Source organism: Phalacrocorax aristotelis, chromosome 10 (assembly GCF_949628215.1).
Source record: "Phalacrocorax aristotelis chromosome 10, bGulAri2.1, whole genome shotgun sequence".
Lineage (NCBI taxonomy): Eukaryota > Metazoa > Chordata > Aves > Suliformes > Phalacrocoracidae > Phalacrocorax > Phalacrocorax aristotelis.
This window is the reverse complement of record NC_134285.1, coordinates 23797020-23824911: the sequence shown is the minus strand read 5'-3', so window position 1 is coordinate 23824911 and position 27892 is coordinate 23797020. Positions and strand designations below refer to the sequence as shown.

Sequence of the window (27892 nt, the reverse complement as noted above, 5' to 3'; positions counted from 1 at the left end):
TGACTGGTGACTCCTGAAGAAGTTGAGATTTTTGCAAGCTAAGCCTGTAGAATGGCGATAACAGAAACAGCCTGTGAGTTGAGATGCATGGGTGTAGTGGGAATTAACTCTGTGAATTCCAGCTTCTATGGGTATGGAATCTGTCATAGATGTGAATCAGCTGGCATGTAAGAGCTGCCAATGGAGAACTGAAAAGCAAACACTAACATGCTACATAGAGCCTGGAAGGCTGTAGCCATAAGACACCGATGCTATCAGTGATTCCATTATTTGATACACGCAGCGTTCCATTGTTTGTCATTTTCATATCAGATTTTTAATCTGCAGTCTTTAAATCCCTCTACATGCATTTTTGCAAGTGTTTGTTTTGCTTAGAACTACAAAGCGAGCTTTTTCTACAGAAAATGTAGTTTGACATGATGTTATGCCATTCACAGCTAGATGATGTTCTAATAACAGGGCATCCAATGCGTAGAGAACACTGGATAAAAGGAATTAATAAGTTTCTCTGAAACATTGGAGTTCTCCATGATTTTGTTGGGGGTTATAGTTCAAATACCAAGTACAAAAACCTGCTGCCTTTGCAGACTGAGGGTTGAAAGCCAAGTCAAAAAGCTGAGACCTTAGGCATCCAAACTTGCTGCATCGTACCTCATGTGCAGGTGCTGGTGCTCCACTGTATCCTGGAGCAAAGGGAAGGAACTGCCCTAGCTGAAATTGCGTGGATGTCCAGTCCAGTGGTTGAGTGACGCAGGATAAGTGGACAGAGTGAGAATGGCCATCTTGTCTTTGTCTCATCTGCAGTGATCTCCTTTTATAAATGATTTTACTCTAAAACAAGCACCTAAGCAGATTATTAGAGTAAGCCCCCTTCTTCTCTCCAGCAATTCTGCAGCAGTAATGGTACAGCTAGCCTCAGTGGACCTTTTTGTTTTAATGCATTGCTTAAGTTTTAAATAATCTATTGTTGAGAATTAATGATCATCATCATCTGTCATTAGTGAGGGAATGAAAACTTGTTGGCTCTTTTGTATGTTACAAGAATCTCATACAGTAGATTTGAAAGAAGGAATTTATGGGATGTAATTTAATGATGTATGACTATTTCTGCTTTTGCCTTTTAGCCTGAATTGGTTTATAATACCATATTTTAGAATATACTGCATTCCATTGCCTTACCAAAATCTAGTAAACTCTAGAGTGGATTGTGGTAAACTGATGATAAATATTACTGTGCACAGTAGTAAGAAAGTTTATGCAAAGGGATGATATAGTGAACTCCTTTATTCCTGGAAGAATTAAATGGCATATAAGACCTTTGTAGAGGTGACAGGATATTAGAATTTTTAGATCTTCGTATATGATACTCTAATCAGTTGTCTGGATAGTAATTTATTTGCATTTAAAATAAGAAGGACTGTGATAAACTGCCCAGGACTACAGTTTGTCTTGTAGAATAGTAAGTAGATATAAAGGAACAAAAGAGCAATTATGAGCTACATATCCTTTGTAGAAGTTGAATCAGTGGATTCGTTAGCATGTCCTCAATAAGACTGTTCTGTTCATTTTGGCTTTTTACATACAACTAAGAGGAACTCTACTGAACTTCATAGTCTTATTAGAATTTAAGGTTCTCATTGACACTTTTGCTTCTTATGCTTTTTAGTAATGAAAACTTCATGTGTAGCAAGTGTACTGTACAGTCTTTGGAAAATCTTTCATAAGATCTGAACTTCAAGCAGCTGACTTCAGGTTTTTACTTACTTGCGTATGTATACAGTGATGTAACCCCCACTCCCCAAACAAAAAAAATAACCACCCAACAAATAACCAACAAAACCCCGCATTTGTGGTTCCCCTAAACGATTTCTTAGAAAGTTAGAGTTCTGTGAGCAGAATAATAGCCCTGGAATAGAATCCTGTAGCTGACTTGATAAAGGACAACTTTTGCATTGCAAGCTAGTAGCAACAGAAGATTGTAGATTGAGATCGAGGACTGATGTGTTTGAATTCCCCTTTATTGACCAAGGATTTTAAATATTAAGATCTGTATTTCTTTACCATGTGAATTGTGATATTCCAATCTCGCATTTGCGAATAAAGAAGCAATTCTGTGTCTTAATATTGTTTGCTTTCTTCTTGGCCATCTATTAAGTGCTCAGGTTTCTCTAACGTTTTCATTTTTGAAAAGGGTTATCCTTCACAGTAACAGAATGCAATTGCTTAACTTTTTTATCAGTGGCTGATGGAGGCTTTAGGATATAGAGAAGCTGTTTATTTGAGAAGTTGTTTTTAAGTGCATTTTCTTCTAGATGTCCAGTTCTTTTTTCATGTTTTGCCATACATGCTTCCCTGTGGTGACAGTAATCTTCTTGGAAAGGATCAAATAGTCTTTCCTAGAAAGAAAAGAAACATTAACTTTCAAATGCTTACGATATGTTTGATGTTAAAAGATTTCTGTTTTATTAAGTACACGTCTGCATTGATAAGGCAGTCAGATCTTAAATAATACTACTTAGCAAAATTGAAGAGAATATATTTTGGAAATGTAAGTTACTGAGAATGGTTATGTTTTTGTGGAAAAAAAAATTAGTGTGCTTTTGGGGAGGTCTCCCTGGTTTCTGGATTAACATTCTGATAATCTGTTACAGAGTCAAGCCAAGCATGATGTTTGGTTTGATTTCTGTTTTGAATAAATCACAGGTTTAAGGTTAGTTGATAATGTTTTTGTTGATGAAAATGTCTTTGAACAACTAAGTTTCAGAGGCAATTTAAAAGAAATGAGAGGCTTTTCCAGCTGAATTAAGTTGAGGGGATGGAATCTTACAGCATTGTATGTAGCTCTCACTTCCCGCAGTTTCTCCATCCCATTTTCTTCCTGTCCCCTACTTGCATAAATGGCAAATTCTCTTAGTTCCATCAGGCTTTATTCTCACTTTAGTATTTCTGAACTTCGTATCTTTCTTCTGATCCATGTTCTTTGGGGTGCCGATAACTGATAAAGGTACAATCAAGATTATGCTTCTGTGCCTTTTTCCAAAAGCCAGGATTTGGGGAAGGAGAAGGGGTTGGGACTTACCATCCTTGGGATACCTTCAATTGTCCCCGATGGGCTGTCGGAGACAGTGCTCTTTATACTGGGGATCAGATTCTTGAGAATGCTGATCCCTTGTCATGTGATGAACTAAAGTAGATGTCTCTTAGTCCTTTCACTACCACAGTAATTTTGGAGGCAGTAGGATCAAGACCAAAGACAAGGATGTGAAATTACATATATTTTCTCACGGTCATTAATTTGTTTTTCTGGTCACATCGATGTTCTGCATTGCTCAGAAGTTCCCCTCAGCTGCAAGGGGTCAACTGCAGAGCACACCAGAGACCACGCTGTCTTTTAGAGGTTGCTTTGGCATATCCCTGCTTATCTATCCTATCTCTTGAAATAGAAAATTCAGCCATTGAAACCTTCCCCTTGTTTTTTGCCCTTTCAGATTTTTTCTTTAAAAAAATGTTATTTGCTTATTGTATTTCAGTGAAATATCTTGGGGAAAAAAACCTGATACAAATGGGAGTGGTGAAGAGGAAGAAATACTGAGTTCCTCACTTATCTCTATCAATAAATCCTCCTGTTGGTTTAATACCCACTCTGGTCATGTTTTTTTGCAGCAGCAGATAATGGAGGAACTGCATCGGGTGGCACATCAGGAATTCCTCCCAGTAATCCTGCTGGGAATTCCAAGTCAGCAGCAAGGAACCTGGGCTCCTCAGCTGGAGAGAAGGAGGAAGGAAAGAAGGTCAGACGGCAGTGGGAGTCGTGGAGCACAGAGGACAAAAATACTTTCTTCGAGGGACTGTATGAGGTACATTTAGAGGATAATGAAAAGCTTAGATGGCTTTGCTTAGTATCTGGATGCTCCTAAAGAAGGTTGATTCAATTCAGATTTGCAGGAGCAAAATGCATGCATACACATATGCATTTGTTTGTCTATGCTTATATGTCTGTACAAGTAGCTGTAAACCAGCTGTCAATCAAAGCCACATTTCAAAAGTGTCAAGGGTTTTTTTTTGTTTTGAAATACACAGGAAATATTTGTGAGTTTTATTCAAGAATACTTATAATTAAATTATTTTTCAGTTGTGGTTCTGTTTCAAATGAGAAATAAATCAATAACATCCCCATCTTAACTTTCAGAAGCAACACACTTATGGTGTAATACTAGCAAACACGAGACTATGTTCTGTTCTAATGAGAATTCTAGGCACTGCATTTAGTCTTCGACCATAAGGTTTGTATGAGGGCTGAGAGACAAAGAAGAGTTAGAGCAGCTTATCCTTTCTCTCATATGATTTATATGATGTATTCCTAGCGTCTTGCTCTTAGGATTATTTTAAGAGCACTTCTGTTACGAAAATACATACTAAAGGAGAAGACAAAAGAAATGGTGGTGGGTTTTCTTTGCATGTGTGCATCTTCTTAAAAATACATTTTTTCCGTGGTAGGCATGATTCATGTGTATCTATTTTGTGGGCAAACTGAAGACTTAAACACTGTTTTCTTTTATTAACTCCTCTGACTTGCAGTAATATTCCTGGGAATCATGTACTTTCTAAGTCCCTTTGTCACTCAAATAAAACTTTTTTTTGAATGCTGAGGGAAAAGTTTTAAAACTTGCTCTAAGATGGATTTGGGACTCAGTTCGTTTGGTCCCCCACTTCCATTCATTTTATGTCACTACATTTCAAAAGAGCTTTTTGCATTTTGTATTTAAATCAGTTCCAACCTTTTCTGAGTACTAAGAAATTTTGTCGTAACAGGATTTCAGTGTTAATGTGTATAAAATTAAATTTTCCTCTTTTGAATGCCAAGGATTTTATAGGAATTGGCTAGGTTTAAAGAGACGCTTAGGTATCTCATTTTTATTTTTACCCTGAGAATAAACTTCTGAATGACCTAAAGTGTAAAAATGTGTTTTCTGTAAGAAGTTTCTTATTTTAAAAAATGTTTTTCTTCATCTGAAACTCAAATTTTGTGATCCTGATAACTAGAACATGAAATTTGCTGTAAATAAAAGTGAAGTTGTTAAATATAGTAGGTTTTTCATTCACCCTAGTCAGAAATGGAGGAAGGAGGGAGAGAGGGGTAAATGCAGAGGAAAGCAAATAAAGCTTGAGTAAGAAAGTAAGTGAGAAAATTGGTGTTTTCAGTTCTCATACTTAGTACATTTATGATTAAAATTTGGTTGGTTGGTTTTTTCTTTTTTTTTTTCTTTCCAAAAGTTTGCTAGCAACTTAACAGTTTTTATTTTGAAACAGTTCAAGAAATTGGAAAATAAATTATTTGGCATCTATAATACATTTTATATAAAATAAAGGAAACCAATGTTATTCTTGTGCTGTTGAGTTCTGATACCCAAGAATTCTATGACTGTTGAAATCTGATTTCCCAGGAAGAACCCCAAAGTCACTCATGTTGTTCAAGTTGTCTTATGACAAAATAGAGGTTTCATTTTGAGTATTTGGATTTGTTTTGTTTATTCTTCAGCATGGGAAGGACTTTGAAGCTATCCAGAACAACATTGCCCTGAAATACAAGAAAAAAGGCAAACCAGCAAGCATGGTGAAGAACAAGGAACAGGTCCGCCATTTCTACTACCGCACCTGGCACAAGATCTCAAAGTACATTGACTTTGATAATGGTTAGTATGCAATGAAATGGGCTTAGTGTAGAGCTCGCAGTCTTGTGAGGGTTGGAGTCCTGCCATTTCGTGCCATCATGGAGGCTAGGAATGGTGAAGATGAGAACAAATACTGGATAGGAGGTCTGTGAACATGTCTTATTTTTATTACCGTGGCCATACTGAGGTTCATGTTTTCTGAAAAATAATTCTCAAAACTGGTATTTGTATCACTGCTTCTATATCAATTCACCACGCCATAATAAATGCTGATACTACTACTAATACTGGGAAAAGTCAGGTTCAGGGAAATTTTTTTGTTCTGAAGAGCACATCTTGGAGGATAGGTACCTAAATGTTAGTCAGGCATGACTTCATCAACCAAAATGACTCCAGCACTACTTGTACTTCTTAGAGGAAGGTAGAAATAAATAAATAGTCTCATTCAAGTGTAAACAGTGAAATATTGGCTCACACTATAAATAAGCCTGAAATTGTATTGTCGGTTCAGTCACTTAGGATTCCCGGTGCCATGATCCCCTCTTCCCATTCTTCTCCTTTCTTCCCCAGCTTGTTGAATTAAATGAAATGAATTAAATTGGGAAGTCATACGAACTACTAGTGGTGTTTTGTAACAATAATAGTAATATATGATCATTGATAATAGATTTTTATCAGATGCATACTATTCAGTAACAGGCAGTGACAATTCAAGTCAATTTGCCTAATCTGAACAGTAGATTAAAGAAATCTATTGGAGAGTGAACAGATTTTACTAAGACCCAGATCTTTTGACTCTTTTTAAGGTATGAAGAATGGCAGTTCTCCCCTTAGCTTGTTGATCAAGTAGGGGTCTCTAGGGCTTTCCTACCCTTCCAGTGTTATATGCTAAGTTGAATAAATCATGGCAGTTTCATGGTGGTTGAATTTTTTGGTCTTCTAACTACTCTCTTTAGCATCAGCAAAAGTTTAGATAGGAAGGTCATCTACATGATTTGTGGCCAGAGCCTCTCAAATTGAAAATAACTCATTAATGAGAAATAGATATAACTAGAAAAAAGCTGAAGGAAAGCAAAAATAGTGTACAATAGAGTCTCTTGTACGAAATTGTTTTGTCTGTTCCTGAGATTAGGTTATCTTAAGGGGGACTTCTGCATCTAAAACACCTGTTATAAGGTGTATTTTTGAGTTCCTTTTTCAAAACAAGGCAGCATTTTAAAATGAAACAAGCTATTAGTATTTTATTTAAAAACAAATGTTACAGCAAACACAGTAGAGAAGAACTTAAAAAAAACCCAAAAGGTGTCATGGAGCAACTTCATCTGTTTTCTGGATAACATAAAGTTCTGTATCTGTACCTGTAAGGTCTGAAATCTCATTGGCTGTAGGAATTGAAGACTTAGTGCAGTAGTTTGACATAGCTTTAGTATTGGTAGAAATATGCATGTCTGGATTTTGATATTAAATGAGCCCGCAAGTCAGAGAACTGAATTCTTGACGTATAGACAAGAATAAATATTTTCATGTGATTTGTAAATCACAAGACTCTCTTCCCGTGCCGTCATAGTTCTTGGGATCTATTAGCAATAATGATGCTATTACACATCATGTGTAATAATACACACGTTGTGTGTTGGTGAGAAAGGAGAAGAAAACCCTGTAAAGGTGAATAAAATGTGTGCAATTCTTCATATAAATATTTAGAATCTAGAATTTGCATTTAGTCTGTAAGGTGAATTCATGTGCACTGAAGACATTCTCTATCTTCTGGAAAATTCAGACCTACTTCTTAATTTTCATATAAGAAAGAGTTCTGTATGCATTTTCTTGAGAGCATCTGGACATGCCCTTTAGAAATTGTAAACAAGTGATGTAGAGTTAGCTTTATTAGGAATTAGCTTTATTTTGCATATCAAACTGTTGCGTATTTGTTTCAATTCTGTGGAAGCTGCTTTGTCTTTTCTGCAATCTAAAAACTAATAATTTCCCAGATATTTAAGTCACCAAAAGGAAATTGGTGAACTCATCTCATTATAGTGTTTCTTGAAACACAACTTAGCCTTACCTTTGGTGAGGTGTTTGTCTGTTAATTGAAAATACAAATCTCATTTTCAGTGTTGAAATGAGTATCTGCAATGTCTCTGTGTGTGACAATCTACATCTCATTTACACTTTTTCTGCTTTTCAGTGTTTTCTCAAGGGCTGAAAAAATCCTCCCTGGAGCTTTATGGCTTAATCTGCTATGGGGAACTAAGGAAAAAGATTGGGGGATGTGAGTATGAATGACTTAAAATTATTTTTATATAGTAGAATCAGAAGTGTTTGCCCTTCAAGTAAGCAATAGCTAGTACAGTTTCACTTTTGAGTTACTCAGAATTTGTGTTCACTGTATTCTATTTCAGTAATCTGTGGTATCATGTTTTCATTAGAAGTATTTAAGAATAAAAATACCTCCTTAGTCTGTTGCGTTATTCCCCCTTTTTTCCTTGACAGATTTCTTTAGCTTTTGCTATCTGTGGAATGCAGTGCATGTAATACCCATAGATGGCAGGTAAATGTATGTGATTATCTGTTTATTTTATTATTCTTGAAAACTAAGCAATGGAATGTGTAAATGATATCATTTGCACCAACAATTATTTCTGCCTATGCAATCAAAATTGGGGATGGTGCCTTTCTCTAAGTCAGTCTCTAAATCTTTACTTATTGAACCCTCAAGATGAAAAAGCATGACAAATCATAATCAGAAATAACAACTGTACTGGCTAACCAAGATGCATTCCGACTGTGTCAATCCCAGAGGCTGGTTTTGTCAATAAGGATGAGTGTAGATGGATGAGTATATGCCATACATACGCTCCCCCATTTTCTGGAAGTTGATTGGTTGCATTGGCAAGATATCTGAGCTTAGGCTTACTACCATGTTCGTAGAATCGTAGAATGGTTTAGGTTGGAAGGGACCTTTAAAAGCCATCTAGTCCAACTGCCCTGCGACAAGCAGGGACATCTTCAACTAGATCAGGTTGCTCAAAGCCCAGTCCAACCTGACTCTGAAAATGTCCAATGATGGGGCATCCACAACTTCTCTGAGCAACTTGTTCCAGTGTCTCACCACCCTCATCATAAAACTTTTCTTCCTTATATCTAGTCTGAATCTCTCCTCTTTTACTGTAAAACCATTCCCCGTGGCCTACTGCAACAGGCCCCATCTTTCTTATAACCCCTTTTAAGCACTGAAAGGCTGCCATAAGGTCTCCGCAGAGCCTTCTCTTCTCCAGGCTGACCATCGTCAACTCTCTCAGCCTTTCTTCATAGGAGACGTGTTCCATCCCTCTTATCATCTTTGTGTCCCTCCTCTTGACCCGCTCCAACAGGTCCATGTCTTTCTTGTGTTGGGGACCCCAGAGCTGGATGCAGCACTGCAGATGGGGTCTCACCAGAGCAGAGTAGAGGGGCAGAATCCCCTCCCTTGACCTGGCCACACTGCTTTTGATGCAGCCCAGGATATGATTCAAGTGGTCTTTATGGCCTTCAGACTAGTGAGAGCTCTAACTGGAGAATGGGCAGAGGAACATGCACGGTATGTGCTAGTCTGTGCACGTATACCTTCTTATCTGTGGATTTTTGTCATTTGTCCTCAAGCTTTTTGTAGAGTCAATGTTATATCATAGTGTGTTTTCTACAAATTTTGCTTAATTTGTGAGGCATGGTAAATCCTCAAAATACTTTGTAGAGTCATACTAGTTACAAAGTGCAAAAGACAGGAAAGATTTAATGAGTGGACATGTACAATTCCTAATGAATTGTAGTATTTGGCAGATGTTTGTTTTCTTTTTTACTATATTATTTCCTTACCTGGGTTTTTTATTGTAATGTGTCATGAACGAGACTGTTGTGAATGTACATATTGACTCTCTTCTGTTTCTTCGAAGATCTCCATTGTTTTAATACATCTTGGAGAAGCAATTTTGAACTGTTTCATGACAAGGTGCAGAGGCAAGACAGACTGCGTTGTTAGTAATCAGTATTAGTGTTTCTGCCCTATATCCACGTCTTGTCTTAAAAGCATCAACAGACCCTCCTTGCTATGACTGGGATAAGGTTTCACGCAGTCACCATGGCAATGCATGCATACTCTGTGCTTCTGCCTTTTTATAACTTTGGTACTTGCTTACATATTTTACCTACTGTTACTTGGAAAATTCTAGTCTCCAAGACCAAACAGGCTTAAGCTGCAAGCCTCTCCACCCAGTTTGTGAGAGGTCTGCTCTGCAGCTGGTGAAAGTAGGGGTTTTTTTTGCTTTTTTTTTTATTATTATTATTTTTCTTCTTCCTGCCCCGTGGTATTCCCCCAATCCCAATATTCCCAGAAACTGAGATGCCTTACGTAGAGCTGTTGAGACATGAAAGTATGTCAGGAACACTTTCAGTGTTGCCAGAGGGAGGTTAATTGTTCAGTAAATAGACCTGGGCCTAACTGTCATAAGGAATATAAATCAAGTTACCATGATGTCCATTTAAAAATGTGCTCTATAATGCATAGAAATAAAATGTGGGCTACGTGTGCATTTTATTATTTTTATTTACTTTTTTTATTGCATTCAGCACTGTGAGGGCTTGATGCTCTTTCATTACGCCGTGCTGCCTTAGCAACGGAGATTGAGCAGGAAGATGAGGAAGCTTTTCTTTTTAATATTGCAGTTTCAGACTAACACCCAGCAACCCAAGGTGACAGTAGCACCTAAACTAGGGTCATTTAATCCATGAGTAAAATGTAATTTTCATGGCAGGATCATGAAAAGCTTGCACACTATGAAAATAGAAACTTTTCAGAAAGGGTATATTATAACACATTTATGCACGTTAATCCTGTGTGAGAATAAAAGGTAATAGCTTTGAGAACCGAGCAGATACAAAAAAAGGTCAAGACTATACCAATTTAAATCCTAATTCACTGTGTTATTCTATTTCATGTAAAGGTATGGATGACAAGAATGCAGCTAAACTCAATGAACTCATTCAAGCCGGGTAAGTAAGAGCTTATTCCTGAAACTCTTAAAACTGCGCTTGTTCAGCAGCTTGATTGTTGAATTTGTTATCCAGAGTCTTAGGGGGCATCTCTTACTTTCTTAGGGCTGCAGTTTGACATTTTCCATTCTTAGTTTGTTCTGTATGGTTTTTTTTTCTCCCTGTTCCGTGAAGCCATTAATTGCTATTAGTAAGAAACGATGGGTGAAGTTCAAGAAGGTAGTGAAATGAGAATTCCTTAGAGAAGTTACAGCATTATAACTATGATAATTGACTGTAGGGAATATAGTTCATCTCTAAACAGTTCTGTCAACAGTGCTCATGTGTCCTGACTTTCAGATATGAAACCACACTTAGAGTACACCGTAGGCCTCAGCCCTCCTCCCTCAGTCACTTCTGCATCTGCTTGACTTTAAGAATGAGTATTCTCTTTAACTTCAAGAATGAATTATGCGTTTTGGGGGTTCGGTCTTGGCAATTTCAAAGGGTATTATTTTAAGGAGCATGATCATTAAGCAGGCATCACTCAGCAGGCATTGACTTATCCTATGTCTTTAAATAGGCTTTTCACACCTTTAAGAGAGATTTGAAAACAGTATTATTTTTGTGTCTGTCACAGATCCCTCTTTACTTCTGGCATTTTTGCTTTTAGGGTGCTTCATTGTAACAGACAAATAATTGATGAAGTAGCGGTTACTGTAAACAGGAGAAGAGCTTCCACACTTAGCAGCTGCTGAGTTTGCATCTTTACCATACATAAAATGGATACGTATTGTGCCTTTCTGTTGTTCAGAGTTTCCAAATGAGTTCCTTACAGTTTATTAACCTTTCCTCTCCTGGGACATGCACTTTGTACAGTATGCTGTTGTGTTGCAGGTCTTGAATATGATTATTTATCAAGTTACTTGTTCATTCTTTTGTTAACCGCTAAGTTTGAAATTAGAAAAGAAATTGCCATTTGGTTTGTATTTTGTACAATTAAGAAAATCAGGAGTCTCTGCGTTTGAAAATATTAATGCTAGTCTTCCTCCCAAAAACTGAAGTGTACCTAATATTAACATTCTTAGGCAGTTCAGAAATAGTTGCTTTTGCATAGGCTTTTTTTGTCTACCAGATAGAGGACACATCTTTGCTTCTCTTTTTCACCTGCATCTCTTACTCTACTTGGTGGGTAAACCTTGTCAGTCGAGAAGGAGCAAACTGCGCAGAGAAACAATGTTGACATTTTCGTCTTCATTACCACGTGGATGTCTACACCATCTGAATTAATTCCCTGTATGTGGAGAGCAGCCTCATATCACAGAAGCAAATACATTGCGCATATCCCATTAAATTAAAACTTCCATCTTGCTCAGTGATGTTAAAATTCTGTGATCCCCCTCAATTTTTAAGCAGTTCTTTTTTTTCGGTTCCTAATGTGTTTCTCTCAAGTGTGATGCTCCTCCTTTTCCTCCGAGTGCAATGTGCTTTATAAGGTTTGTCACTGCATTGAAAGTCTGGAGTGAAAGTGAATCCAAAGTGATTAAAAGTAGGGAATGTGAACGTGCATTATTCTGATGTTTACCTGGTTCAGGAGAGGATCACTAGCCTCATTTAATTGTCAAGAGAGCTAAGAATGTGAGGAGCTACCTGGCAGGTTTTTTTGCAGGGCAACTCTAGACCCTGGAGTTGTACATTCTAATTCAGTGCTTATTTTGCTTCTCTTACATGTCATCTCTGGCTTTATGCAATAGTTAACATGGTGTGTGGGAAACCAAATGACCCTGTGAGGTGCTCTTAAGAAAACCATATTTTAAATCTTCCTAGTTGAGTTTATAACCCAGATCACAGATGCTAGTGCCTGAACACTTACTCAGCTGGCTATTCCAAGTAATGGCAAAATCTTTGTGTGAAATGTCCCTGTTTGGTCATTGAAGTTAGGCCATTCACTGCTATACGTTTGTGCACTTGTCTTCAGAATTTCAGTAACATGTAAAATCAGGCTAGACCATAGCCTTTGGTACAGTTGTAGTTGAATGAGTTGGGAATCTTCTAGAAAATAGACCAAAGTTTAGATGTTTATAAATGCAAGGGGAAGGTAAGAATTGTTCTGTCAGCTTTTGTAACTGGTCTGAGTAGTTCAGCATACTCATGTCAACGCTGGCCCACGTGAGCTGCTTAAAGTTTTCAGAAGCACTAAGCAGGACAATTGTGAAACAAAGCTCCCTTAGAAATTACAGGAAATCTGAATCACTTTCTGTCCAGACCTTTGTTGCTAGTTCTTTATTACAGCAACGATATGTCACTGGATTGTGTGGTTAGGGTATATAACAACAAACAAAGTTTTATGACAGTATATCAGAACTGCTCAGAAACCCATTTAAATAAGCTTAAACCAAGTTTTTTTTGTTTTGTTTCACTTCTAGGAGTGAAACATTTTTATTTAACTTAGGTTTTGCAACAATCTTTACGTTTAATAAAAAACTACATTTGAGGAAATTAGATTTTTTTGATATCTTTGTAAATCTGTAGGATTTGTGGATGAGTTAAAAAAAAACAACCAAAGCACAACAAACACATAATTAAAGAAATACTGTAAATAAGCAACAGTTAAAGCACAGTACTACTCAGTGTCTGTTAGCATATATGTTTTTGCCCCTCAACCTGAGAGGCTCTTAATATCACAAATAAGACAGACCGTTAAAGGCAGGAACTTCTAACATGTATTGATTGATCTGCCTGGTTCAGTTCCTGGGTGTGCTTTGTGTGGAGTGGGAGCAATCCTTCGTTTCTCCTTGTAAAAGCTATTTGGCATGCTGGAGGGGAATTTTAACTCCCTAAAAATCTTGATAATAAAATAGCGGTTCATCCTGAAAAAAATTCATACACAAAACCAGTCTTTTTAAGTAGGCAGAATATGCTCTTGGTGTCAAGTTATACTAGTAGTTCTTAATGCATATTCGGTAGAATAACTTTTTTTAAGATTTACCATTTTCTGCATTTGGAAACATCCAGGATCTAGGTAAGAGAAAAGAAGGAAATAAGTGTTTTTAAGCTAAGAGTATTTGTTGCCAGCTGTCTCCTTTTTACTGTGCTTTTCTTTTACATTAGTAGAACTATTCCTTTTTCAGCCTGCCAGCCATGGATTTCAATTCGGAAACTACAGTCTCTAAATATTTCTAATTTTATATTAGTTTAAAGGATAACTTAGACTCTCCCTAGATTGTTTGAAGCCCATCATACTTTATGGAAAAGGAAATTAGGGAATTACTCCTGACTCTCCAAGCAGAACACCTGAATCTAGAGAGCTGGGATGCTATTTCTGAAGTGTATTTTAGGGAACAATGAAATAAAAGTATTGATTGCTGTAGATTTGGAAGAGTGCTGCAGTACCAGGGAGAAAGCTTCCATGTGAAGTTTTTAACATTGTTTTGTCAGATTCATGTGTGCTCTGTGTTTCGTGTTTCTTCATCTACTGAACAGTGTACTTTGCTAACTTCCAGACTGTGCCATTCTCACTCAGTACTTGGGGTATACAGTAGTTCCTGCTCCTCTTTCAAGGCTATCAGCAGTTCTGCATTTGTTTTCTTTCCTCCAATATGATTTTTCTCCTAGATTATTACTTTTAAATATTTTCTCCTTAATATGTTTTTCACACTTCTTTTCTGGCTTTTATCCTAGGTTTTGTTGGTTGGGTGTTGTTTTTTTTTTTTTTCTTCCCCTTTCTGCCTTCTAAGCACAGATACAAATGCAGGCAGGAGCTTATGATGCTGATCCATTTTTCATTTGTGACCTGATCTGTGGTGGTAACAGATAGTGAGTATCTGCAACCCAAGGTGCAGCCAAGCAGGTGGTAGACAAATTGATCAGGAACAACTTCCAGGAAGCCTGACTCAATAAATGCTTTATTACCATCTAGTTCGTCTGTTTAAGAGAAATATGAAAAATTAATAGCAGCGCTTTTTTTATTTTTATTATTTTTTTATGAAATTAGCTCAGCTTTTCTAGGTGGATCAAATCATCTTTTGAGCATTCAGGCCCTTCTTTCAGTCACTGTCAAGTGATGTGATGGAACTATTTCCACAAAGCTTGTCTGGTTTATACAGTCATATCTGTTAATCTAAGAAGAAATAATGTTTCTCTCCACAAACCCTTTCTCACTTATACCCTTACACTGTCAAAGTTACAATAATAATAATAAAAAAATGTTGTGTCTCACTCTTCACTTGCATGCAGCTAATTCAGGGGCATATTTGATACAAAGGTGTTCCATTAGCTTAAATCAAGATGCAGGAGAGTCTCAGCTTACAGAAGTAGTCAAAAGAATTTCCTGTCTTGAAATAGCGTAAATTTGAAATTTAGCAACCTGTTTTAAGGTGCATTGCATTATGGGATTTACTTTCACTGGCTTTAGAGGATTTTGTGTGAGGCTATTTATTGAACATATATAAACTTACATATGTTCCTTTTCTGGGTTAAGTATAGGTGGCCCATCCGCCTTGGTAAAGACTGGTGATAATTGTCTTTGGCAGGAAAGGTGACACATCACGTTACTGAGCCCCAGTTCGTCCCTACATACTGTCACCCTCGGCTTTTCCAGGAGGGTCCGGCTCCTGCCTTAGATAGGCAGAAGAGAAAGGTCAATTGATTTACAAACCATTAAAAAAACGCATTTACAATGCATCAAAACGTTATGATCTTACAGTGGTTCTTACTTGTCTAACAAACACATGCGTAATGTCCACTGAAGAAGAGAGTGCTCAATTAGATAAATGGACTCTTGGCGGGAAAAGCTAGCTCACCAAATTCTTTCAGCAATTTGTAGTTGGCTTGATACCATTTTCCACGTGCACCTGATGGAAATCCCATAAATTTAATTATACTAGCGTTAGTCAGTTCCTGCACTTGATCTTTTAGGTGTTGGTATATTTTAATTATGAAACTGTTTTCCACTAGTATAGGAGGGAACACCTAGGCATGTCTTCACTAAGTAAGGAAATCATTACAGCAGTTCTGATTGCTCTAATTAACTCCTTGCAAGAACAAGGAAGACAATAATTTTGGCATGTTTGCGCAGCAGCATTGTTTTCCGGACAACTGTTCTATCAAATGCTAGACTTTGCGTTTTATAGCAGTTGGGTGCATTCTATCATCCCAGCATGAGCTCTATAAAATTAGTTACTGTGATGAGCAGCATTAATGGTAATAGAGTAAATTTAGCTTTCATTGAATCCCTGTAGTTAAAGGCAAAGGGTATTTGTTGTGAATCGTGGGGATGTGTTACTTTAGCACAAAACTATGTAACAGGAAGAGATTTCTAGGAGCTATAGTAAAAGTTGAAGACATTTAGTCCTCAACTGTTTTTTTAGTTACTGTTCTTGGAAAAAATAATAATAAGCACTGGGCAAATAAGTGTACCTAGAGTTCTTATTTACTGCAAATTCTCTAGGTTCTGCCAAATCCTTCAGGTTTTGTACCAGGCACTCTTATGCCACGCTGCTGCTTCTGACTGCTGGCTGAGAGCAAAGTTTGGGCTCACGAAGAAGAGCAGAGATTCTCTACCTAAAGATTCAGACCCAAGGGGGAAGTTGTCCAAGCACTGACCAGCTGAATTTGAGACCAGCAGAATTTGTAGTTGTTTTCTGTCTTTATACACTGCAGTCCCCATTAACTTCACGTTAACTCAAGTTTGGGTTGATTCATACTGATCTTGTCCTCACTTGTATTGAAACCTGGTTTATTTACACATTAAAAAAATGAGGGTGCTAGCTGCATGTGATTAAACTTATTTTGAGAAGATTTATTTTCTAAAAAATGCTTATTTTCTGATAAAATCATATCTGCACTTCAGTATTGTGTTGGTTTTGGCTGAGAAGGGGTTAATTCTCTTCACTGTGGTGCCTATGGTGGTCGGGGACCTCTCCAGCTTCCCGCGCTCTGCAGTGGCTCTGCAGTGTCAGTGGGAGGCTGGGAGGCGCAGGGCCATGGTGGGGGCGGCTGACCCCGACTGGCCAATGGCATGTTCATTCCATACCATGCGACACTGTGACCAGTATGTTAAGGGGGCAGTTGCGGCTCAGGGAGGTGGGCGGTGAGCGGCTGCGTTGTGTGTGGTTTGTTTCGGTGGTTCATCATTTGATCACGACCCCGCGGTGTCGTGCCTCTTGTTGTTTTCCTTTCCATTGCATTTTTGTTGTTGTTTTTATTTATTTATTTATTTATTTTAATGATTAAACTGTTCTTATCTCAACCCACGAGCGTTACCCTTCTGATTCTGTCCCCCATCCCACCAGTGGGGGAGTGAGCGAGCGACTGTGTGGGGCTGAGTTGCTGGCTAAACCACGACAACTATAATGACAAGAGAATATTGAGCCTCATGAATTAAGATTGTCTATTGTAATGACCAGGGGGAAGTTTTACCTTTCATCGTTAACCTTACGTCATTGACTAGATATCCACAAGTGTTACCATGTCCTCCTCTAAGAGTCTTTCCACTGGCAGAGATTGACTGCTGTACTTGGTGGGACCCACTCTCTTCAAACAGTTCAAGTTTCCAACAACTCAAGTTTGGGTTAAGTTAAAAGAGGGAAGGTAATGACAATGCTTATTTTACAGCAGCTGTAGTGTTGCCTGCTGTTGTAGATGTGGAAATAGGAAGCACTATTTAAAACCAGGCAAGTAGCTCTTGGGTCTTTTTATTTTTCCTTAAGTAGCACTATTGCTAGTTTCTCCTCAGCACTTCAGAGCCTCCTTCTCTTTCCATTAGTTGAGCCATCACTATTTCTGTGTCAGAGCTCATTAGAAAGAGGGCTAACATATGCCCTCTAGCTTCTGGTAGCTCAGTACAGATTGAGGAAATCTGCCCTTTCAGACCTGGGATATTCTGAATCTGTAGAAGTTCACAGCTTAGTAACTGAAACTTTTGAGCTGCTCATCTCATCAACTCCATCTTCTCAGGTCTGGCTTCACTTCTGCTGCTCTTTTGTGAATTTTCCTTTCAGCAGTATAGGCAAGTGCTCTTTCTGCCTGATGTTGTCTTCCTTACAGCATAGGAAAAAATAAGCTCTTGCTGTAGGAATATTCTCTGTAACTTCTTTCATTTTACGTGCAAGGACTTGTGTTCAATCCTGCAGCTTCTATGCTAGGTAATCCTTATTGCTTAAAGTATTAGGTAGTAAATACTGCCATCAGTAACTTTGTTAGTCTCAATCCTGCCCTTTAAGTCTCTAAAGAGAAAACAGGGCTGACTGAGTGAATAAGTCAAATATTTCCACTGTGTGAAGACAAAAATGGCCTCTTGCTTTGAAGGGTCTTTATAGCTGTTAGTGTGGTATTGAAGCTAAAAGCCAAGGAAATCATACTGTAAGAGTTACTTTGTTTAGATTTCTGTGCAAGCTGTTAGACCTCATTTCTGCAACAGGTGTGGTCTTGATATTCCAGAATGGAAGACTTCAAAAACTTCAGACTTTCTTCCCATAATTAAGAGTTTGGAGTATAAAGAGGAGACTAAAGCAAAACTACTTGTCTTTTATGAAGAAGCTGTCTCTAAGGGTACTCTTCAACCAAAGTAACATAATTCTGGTCCACTTACAAAACAGCAGTCCCTCTCTAAGTGGACAGCCCAGTGTTTCATGAAAGTCTGGAAGAGGAGGGTCATAAGACTAGTATTGCTATAATGAAAAGTGATAGAAAAGATTGAATGCTGTTGTGAATGTGCACTGCAAACCTTTACATTTCTTTATTCTTCTATAGCCATGATTGTCTTGAACACTGTCCTAATATGTACATGTTCACAAATTTCTGCTGATTGTGCCTGTAAACACTTCTCTTTCAATGTATTCAGGGCTACGACTGTTCGTTACAAAGGCAGAAACCTTCGTATCAAAGCTCCAATGTGCAGGGCTTTGAAGAAACTCTGTGATCCAGATGGTAAGTAAGAGGTGCTGGAACGTGAAAGGTTTTTAACATATGGTCAGAAGAATATGAGAGAGAGTAGGCCTGTTTTGATGTGTACATCGCTGGCAGGGGAATTTTTGCCATTTCACGTTTCTGTTGGGCACAGATATGTCCCTATTGTCTTGCTTATCCTGTTTGCTTGTATAATCCCAAGAACTTTAGGACCCACTCACCTCTCTAAGTCTTGGAGTATGTCACTAGCTAAATTGAAGAGGAAATAGCTACACCAGGCAAGATCGCTACTGCTTCACCAGTTGTGCTTTCACTATATGCAAAGTTTAGTCCCTGTGCCAGTGAATAAGCAGTAGTACATTGTTTAGCATTGAGCATTTTAGACTTTTACTTAGTCCAGTTCAGCTATATGTGTTTTTTTAAATTTTTTTTTAATGGCTTCCACCCACCCACCCCCGATAAGTAGAATCAGTGCAATTTAAAGGTCTGAAACACTGTAGTTCAAAGTCCCCAGCCAACTGATTTTGACACTACTTGCTCATCTGGAAGCTCCAGTATCACTGCAGTGTCCAAGGGGAAAAAAAACGTATTGGAACAGGAGATGATCTAACAAAGCAGGCTCCACTGCTGAAGCTGAGCTACCTATATAGTCTGTAGGTGATGCTGATGTCTGTGATGCTTTTTTTTTTTTTTTCATGTAACTGAGCATATAGTGTTCTGACTGAATTGCCTTTGCGTTGACTGATGTCCTTTGTACTTCGTCTCATTCAGGCGTTAGTGATGAAGAGGACCAGAAGCCAGTACGTCTTCCTCTCAAGGTCCCTGTGGAGTTGCAGCCACGAAATAATCATGCATGGGCTCGAGTACAGAGTCTTGCTCAGAATCCACGGCTTAGGTAATGAAGAACTGATTGTGGTGCTCAGAATAGAATAGGGAGATACATAAGCAGTATTCTAGAATCTTCCTCTCTCTCCAGGGTTCTTCAGGGTTCTCTTTGCCACTGGGCAAAGCTCATCTTTATTAATGCAGTTTGCTTAAATGTACTTTTTCTGAAGGCTATTGCTGTAAACATGAGTTACCAGACTTGAAAATTAGATTACCATTGTTCTTTTGAGTAATGATAGGAACTACTAGGGTTGGAGATGAGTATACTTTTGTGCTGTTTACACCCAGTTGTGAGAGCAGAGTGCAAGTAAAATGGAGATATGCAGCACTAGTTCTTCTAAAATTTGTATGGAATATACCATGAGACAGAGGCACAGCGGGGGGGAAGTGGTCAGAGGTGCCTGCACCAAGACTGTGAACACATCAACTGCAATAAAGTGGTACTAGCAGACAGGAGGGTAGTTGTAGCTTAATCTTCTCCCTGCAAAATATAGTTGCTGATGTTTCAGTGTCATCAGTGGCTGTTCATCCTAGCACTTACATCTAGTCCAAAACTCAGGGCGGAAAATACGAGACCTCTGTGATGTTGATTGTTCTTTCAAAGACAGTAGTTCAGTATAGTGACCAAAGATCATGCAGAGAAGAGAATGAAGATTTTTATCATTAGGTTTATTTTGTAAAATGCTTTGAGAGCAAAAAGTTAAATATTTGGGTTTTTTTCTATGTACCTTTTTTTCATCCTCTCTATACTTCATGTGGTAGAGTTGTGCCTTGTCTGCAGTTTAGCTAAATCTTGCCATCTTTTCCTATCTTCTTTACTCTAGAGAAGTTAGTATCTTGAGTCACGGCAATCAGATTTATCTGATAGGCTTTAAGATCTTTCTCGGTTGTGAGTTGTCTAGATTCTAAAGTTGCAGGATAACTTGTTTTTTGTTTTCCTGTTTTTTTTTTTTCTTAGACCTTGGGAGTGGTAGGTGTGTCCTCTGTGCTTGTATTGCAGAATGCCAGTTTCTTCCCTTAATTCCCATTGTAGCATCAAGGCTGTGACTTGAACTGCTGATTATTTTTTTTTTTGTTCCTCTGTTCGTTCACTTTGTTTGTCTTGCATACAGGATGATTGTGGAGTTACATCGGAAGGTCTCCAGCCTCATTGAGTTCCTGAAGCAGAAGTGGGCTCTCCATGAAGTGCGTATTGTATCCTTGTTCTGCTTAGTCTGTTCTGTATGCTGTGTCCTGGGAACAATTCCCCTCCTATTGTAAGTTCATTTCTGCATTGGAAATGTGATTCTACCTCATAAATTTATCAGCATGTGCTTGGTAAAGGTAGAGGTCAATTTCTCAGCACCACTAATGGAGCCTTTCATGGGAAATGCCATAATATTCCACTTGTACCTCAACTCCTCTCTACTCTGATCCCCTGAAAAGCTAGTTAGTAATAAATGAAGCTCCCTGTCTTTATTTCATTTCCTTAAACAACACGCTTAGTCTGTTCATTATGGATGGGTGACCACCATAGAAGCCTGGATAATAACTGATGATTTTGTTTCCAGTTTGAGCAGAGAGGTTAAGGACAGAAACTTGCTTTATTCAGTTTCACCAAATGAAGGCTTAAGCTTCTTGTCTAGATAGCTGCTGCTACCTGTTATGTATCTATATGCTGTCTGAGCCATACAATGTTAGAGATATCTGTACCTCTGAACTTCGATCCATGAAGTAGAAGGATTTGTGAGTTAACAGAAATTCTATTCTGTTGTCTGGTATGCTGTATCCTGTTCTTTAGTCCTTTAATTCAGGCTTTTCTTTTTAATATATGAGCCTGGAAGAAGTAGCAGCCATAGCACTTGAAACTTAGAGGGATGTCAAAACGTGTAAGATAGAGGTTACTGCACAGAAAGGGAAGTCTGTTTAGCTATCCAGTGACGTTGGGGGTTTTTGCTTGGTTTTGTTGGGGGTTTTACAATTGCAGTGGTGTGTGAAGCAAAGTTTGTCTGGAAGAGAGATTTAGTTTGTGCTTGTAGCAGGTCCTCAGTGTAGTCCTTATCCCCACAAAAGGACTTAATTCGTGATCATAGAATCTTCATATCTATGCTGAATAGAGAACATGTCCTTGATCAGCTACTTTTGGTTGTTTGTTTTGTTTTAACTTGAGAAGTAGGCTATCAGGTGCTTCTTTGGAAGGGACAGATGATTGTTGTGTTCTTTGACACATCTTTTTTTTAGCGTAAAACACTAGAAGAACGGCAGCTTCAAGACTCCAGAGACTCAGAAACAAGAGGCAGCTTCTCAGAGGAGAAGGTGATGCTCCATCTCTTTCCAGGAGAGAATTGTACACTCACTCCACTGCCTGGGGTAGCCAGAGTGGTCCACTCCAAGGCTTTCTGCACAGTACATTGGCAGGAAACTGGCAAATGCAAACAGAACACGAAAGACTCTCACTTACTACCCCCTGCACAAATCTTAGGCATACAGAGTGGTCAGGGGACAGCTAGGGGACAGCTAAAATACACACGGGGAACAGAAGGTAAGGGTGTTGGAAGAGTGGAGAGCACTACAGAGTCAAGCAGAACTTCTCAGCCCACAGCTGAAGTTTCTACAAGCACTGAAGATGGCATCCCGGAGTCTGGCTTGGTGGAAGGAACAGCCTCAAATCTTGGCATCACTAATTCTCTCCAAAAACCACCTTCTGGACTTCAAGATCCAGGAGGGAACCATGAAAAGCTGAGCTCAGTGCCCTTCTGTGTGGAGGGCAGGGAGGCCCTGGCGAGTGACCAAGCAACTGTGCTACCATCATACAGCACAGCTTGTGGTTGTGGTAAGATCCCTGATGTGGAGGAGCTCTCTCTGCTTGATCCATTCCCACGGTACATGAAGTCCTGTCAGGACCTGATCGTCCCAGAGAAATGTTCTTGCACAAATAGACTGCATGGGAAAGACTCTACTCCAGCAGCTGGTGATACTTTTCCTGCGGCTTTTTCAAGCAGGAGGAGTACAGAGACATCTGACTCCTATTCACAGCTACCGAGAGGTGGTGTGGCTTCACCTGGCAGTGGCCCGTCCAGATATGAAACTCAGGCTAGCCACAGCCAGGGCCAGCAGCCTGATGCTTGTACCAAGGATATAATAGACACAGTAATGGAGGATTCTCAGGAGAAGCTCGGCTCCTCATTTCCACCTCCACCTCAGGGACAATCTAGTACAAAGTCTCTCAAGGATGACCCAAGCCGGCTCTCTCAACAGGTTAGAGAAGAAGGATGGAGCCTGCGAACTTCTGAGAGCCTTACGCTGGCTGAAGTCTACCTCATGATGGGCAAACCAAACAAGTTGCAGCTGGAATATGACTGGTTGGCTGTCTTGGAGCCAGAAACCCAGGAAGCCAGGGAGCAAACATCTGAGTCAAGTTCCATTCCTGCATGTACCACCTTTCACAAGCAGAGACTCCTAAACTGCCTTTTAAAACTCATCTCTACTGAAGTCAATCCCAAAACAGTAAGTAGCTCTTGTTCATGCTCCAGATGCTAAACTCTTATTAGATCTGGGGAGTAGTTGTCCAGTCCTGTTTTCATAGTAAATAAGTGACCAGCCTTGTCAAGAACTTGGAGATTGCTGTGTTTAAAAACAAAAACCCAAACAACAAAAAAAACCCCATCCAAAACTACAACGTAGCTTGCTACAGAGTGGACTTTTCTTCCATATGCTTCATTTCGTTTTTACACCACCTTTTAGTTTCTGGTTTGCTCTGAGTCTCAGTGGTATTACAGTGAACATTTAATGTGACTACTGAAGCGATCAGTCATGAGGTTAGGCTGGGTAGGTGCCTTTTATTCTCTCAAGTTCACAGACCATAGAACAGCCCAGGTTGGAAGGGACCTTGGAAGACCATCTGGTCCAACCTTTTGTGGGGAATGGAGCCCAGACAACAAAGGGAGCCTAGATGAGCTTAATGTGAGAACTGCAGCCCTTAATTTCCAATATATTTATGTAGTTCAAGTTACACTAAGTCGACGTGTGAAAAAAATTTCTTTGGGATAGCATAGCCAATATAACTGTACTGGCCACAGTGATTTTTGTAAAAGTTCTAGGATAGGTGTTTAGCAGACCCAGAAAAACATCTTTTTTTTTCAGGCAAACAACTGAGAAGGAAATCAAGTCCATTCTTGTGCGTTGTAACCAGTATTTAAGATCTGCCTCTATGATACCTGGGCAGCCAATTCCACCTTGTGAAACTGAATGAAACTTAGTAAAACATACTTTCAAAGACCAAAAAGACACTGAATTCAACAGATCTGACTGAATTCCTGTAACAGCAATACAATGAGTTAAAGATACCATTTGCATCGTATTCCAGCATAGGATGCAAATCTATTGCTATTCCCAAACACACGTAGTTCTTCGATCTTTGGTGGTGCAGAATTAAACCCCACAAAGCTCCTTTTGGTCCTGACTTTATAGACATAGAATGTAGGATTTTATAAATTTTAAACCAATCTTTGCTCAGATGTAGCTCCAGATACAGACTTTGTTCAAACTGTAGACTTTTGGTCTGACATCTCACAGATCCGTGACAGTGTCTCCTCTTTTGGCATCTACTTTTACTTCTGGTGACACATGTGACAGCCAGGGATGAGGATTAAACAATCACAAACTAGAAAGAAAGACAACTCCTTAGTCTTGGGTGGAGAGGAGTAGAATAGGTGGGGGGGAAATCCAGCAGTTATTATTTGCACTCCTCAGCACTCTCAATGTCTTAATCAAAGTAGTGTAGTGTTCCTGAAAAATACTGGAGCTCTTTCAGACAGTACCATATCTTATATTCCAATAAAAAGAAGCAACATACCCTTTTATTTGTCAAATACCACTTCATACTGGCCGTGTTTCAGAAAAAAGAGACTCTTCTTGCCGCAGTCGGTGTCCTGGGGCTGATACATATTCAAGAGGGGAGGATGATACTTAACTGCCTAATTGGAACTACTGTAGACTTTTTGAAAGTTTTGTCTCAAATCCTCTGCATTTCATCAAATAATGGCAGGGACCATAACGTTTTTGCCACAGGGTACTTTAACAGAGGAAGGATTGATTGTCTAGATCCCTGCTATTTTCTCAGGATAATAGGTAACAAAACAAAACGGCCAACCGTGCTGTGGTTCCTTCCTCTGAATGAAGATTACCAGCATAAAACAAACTGTAGCGAATTGCATTGCAGTCAAGTGTGGGTGGTAATTTTATGCCTGTGGTTCCACACAGATGCCTTAAAAAGGGAGCATTTTCTAGAAAAGCATTTAAACAACTTAATAAAATAACTGGGTAGGCCTTGAAAATGAGTAAAGCACCTTGGCATGTGCCTCTTGTTCTTTCTGTATTACGGGTATGAAATGGGGATGGGGAAAAATTTACAAACTCTTGGTCTCTACTTGATTAGAATTAAGAGCAAAATATTTTTGTCCAGGTATACTTCCAACCAGAGGAGCCCTTTGGATGGTTAGAGTTTATGAAAATTAGTTTTGCACTGAATTAAAAAACAAGACTTTTTCCATAAGTCTGTCAAATCTGTGTCTCTACCTCTGTTTTTTCATCTTTTTTCTTTTTAAATATTTATCCTGGGGTGATCCAGCACACTGTGTGAGGCTTGTTTTCAGTGTTAACCCAATTGTAACATACATTAATGATATTGCACTGATGACATTTAACACTGCTAAATGCACAGGAAGGGAATTTTGGCTGCCCACTGAACACACAGAGAGATTGGTTTAGAGTACTTAAAGATAATGTAGTATGTCAGGTGTTTGTTTTTTTTTTTAAAGGTTCCTAAGTAGAGTGAGTTTAACAACGTACTTGTTGTAACAGTACACAATATTTAATGTGCGTGCATTTTTAGACGCCTGAGATGAGTTCTGTTGCCACGTCACCTATAAAGCCTGCTCAAGAGGAGCAGTCACTGACTCCTCCGGGAAAGGTGATTGCCATCAGCACCAGGAGTCCAGGTTGTGCACGAAATCAATCTGCCCTTCGCAACAGCAAGACTTTTTCTCCCGGTGCTGCTTCCAGTTCCTCAGGTTAGTATTCATAAAAATCCGTTTCAAGAGATCAGACCATTAGTACCTCATACCGTGATGAGCGCATCCCAGTAGCATAACACTCAGAGAATGAGTGTTCTTGCTCTTACAAACTTAACTACTTTGGAACATTGGTATGTGTTAATTTGCTTTAGAGTTGTCCTAAATTTAATACTACTTTGAATCTTGAAAAATAAGGCATGCCAATAATACAACTTACAATCCAGAAGAGCTCTCATGAGTGACTCTTACAGAGCATGCTGGCATTTGTTAGGAGCTGACTGACACAGGGTATGAGATCTCAAGAGAGTGGAGGCTTACAGAGCAGGAGAGTAAATATAAGGCATAAAGTTTGTTGATAAAATAATTACTGAAATTTTTTGTACCATTCTGCCATTATAAAATATGGAATGATTATGAATTACATCTTGTTCTAATAGAAGGTACAGCTGCTATAACTTGTGAGGCCTAGCCACGCAGACCAATAATTTCAGTTCTGTTCTTCAGTCCAGTTGCTTTTGCCAACAGATGTTTTATGACTTTAGAAAAGTCTGTGAAGGTGTCAGAGTTACTGGGAACAATTGTGATTCTTATGCTGTCATTTTCACATCTGTGCTGGAAGAAGCAGTGGACCATGAGCAATTTAACTGATGCTATAAAACATACTAGGTGCTCTGTGTGGTTTTCATTTTAAAATGGCATTATTTCAATTTCATCTTTGCCTAAAGCTTCATTGTGTGTACTTACAGACAAGCATGTATTTACTTAAGTATCTAGTGAAAAGCCAATAATTTAGTAGATCAAACAGATAAATTGTTACGTTTCAGTGAGATATATGGGCTTGAAGAACATATCTTTTCAAATCAGACTTGCCAGTAGAATAAAACTTTGCAACATTCATATTTATGAGATTGTACTTTATGCTTTGAAATGCCTAATGCCTTGAAAATCCTTTCTGAAGCCTTTTAAGTAAGTGTAAAGATCAACTGTGGAGGATACCAGACAAACAGCAAGAAGATAACAGTACTTTGTATCCGATCACCTGCTCTGTTTACACAGAGCTTCATTGATTCAAAACCAAATATAATTGTCCATGTTAGTCTTTGGTTCACATCACTGAGTTAAAAGTAGGGTTGTGTAGCGCTGTGGTTTAAGATACTATATAGTCTTTGGTGCAAAGTCAGGAAGTGAAAAATACAGACTATGTATTCCTGCTTTTGCATAGTACCAATGATAGCCATGTTGGCTTCAGCTGAGCTGTTTGGCTTGAACAGAGGAGCAGTAAAAGTGGGTTCAGTACAGCATCCTACCTAGGTAATCGGTTTAGCTTCTCAGCAGTTCTGCCTCGGGTACTGCACTCAGCCTAAGCCTCAGGGGATGGCATGTCAAACGGATACCTCAAGCAAGTCTGATGTCTTCACACTAAGCACTAAGTTGTGTTGTTTTGGTAGACAGACTGTATCCCCTTGATAAGCCCTGATAAGGGTGTTCTGGATATAAAATAGGATTGTTTGTGGTCTGGATTGCAACCTTTAGTTTATGCTAATTATCAAGCTGCTTTGTATCCTCACCTACAGTGATATTAAATGACTGCAGTTATTTGGCTGTCAGAAAGCAAACCGTGGGGTTACTTTTGATGATGGGCCTTCTAGGTGTATTCCTTCATAGACTTTGGTCCTGAGTCCATCTAGGTACTGACTGCTTTTGGTTTTTTTTGTCTTTTGGGTTTGTTTCTTTTTTTAATTCAAGATAAATTGATTTGGCTTTCTTGGTAGAAAATAAAGATTAGAAGATAACCTGTGTCCACTCCAGAAGAACCGAAAGCGTTAGCAAACTGACAGCTCCACAAAAGCCACGTAGCTAGCAGGAGAGACAAAAAAAGAAGATAAAAAGAATCATGCAAAGAGATTTAGGAAAAGTGAAGCAACAGCTGTGATGCAACATCACTTAGAGTGCTTAAAATATAATGTAATTATAGTTGCATTCCTTTATTGCTTCTTTTTTAAAAAAAAAAAAAGATAACATCATGCATGTTATCTTTAATAATTCTCTCTAACTCCTGGTCAGGGAGGAGGCACAAATTTAGATTTTTAGATACATTGGCACACTGTAATTTTAACTAACCTTTCAAAAAACAGCAAAATATAGAGCAGCAGGGTGGAGGTGGCAATTTCTTCTTTTAAACAGGAGGATAATAAAACCTGCAGGTTTATTTGTTAGGTAAATAAAGCTTGATGTTCTTCAAAACAATTCTTGAATACTCTTGCATATATCCATCTCTGCATTAGGGTGGCCCAAGCCTGTGCTGTATTGGCTTCCTGCCCAGGGAGGCAGTAGGTGTGACTAAGGATCATTGCCCACTTTGCTGCT

At 38.8% G+C, this 27892-nt stretch overlaps 1 protein-coding gene across 4 annotated transcripts in view; it reads left to right on the top strand.

Moving 5' to 3' along the window:
* The window catches only part of CRAMP1 (cramped chromatin regulator 1), a 50047-nt gene that overhangs the window by 8279 nt on the left and 13876 nt on the right, over positions 1-27892 (top strand). For 2 of the 4 annotated variants that reach the window (XM_075105847.1, XM_075105844.1), the window contains exons 3-11: positions 3664-3857; positions 5540-5693; positions 7861-7944; positions 10652-10700; positions 18523-18608; positions 19359-19482; positions 20585-20666; positions 21693-22958; positions 25345-25522. In XM_075105847.1, the coding sequence (XP_074961948.1) occupies positions 3664-3857; positions 5540-5693; positions 7861-7944; positions 10652-10700; positions 18523-18608; positions 19359-19482; positions 20585-20666; positions 21693-22958; positions 25345-25522 (2217 nt within the window). The remainder of the gene's footprint in view (positions 1-3663; positions 3858-5539; positions 5694-7860; positions 7945-10651; positions 10701-18522; positions 18609-19358; positions 19483-20584; positions 20667-21692; positions 22959-25344; positions 25523-27892) is intronic. The other 2 variants (XM_075105845.1, XM_075105846.1) reach the window with 2 other exon arrangements.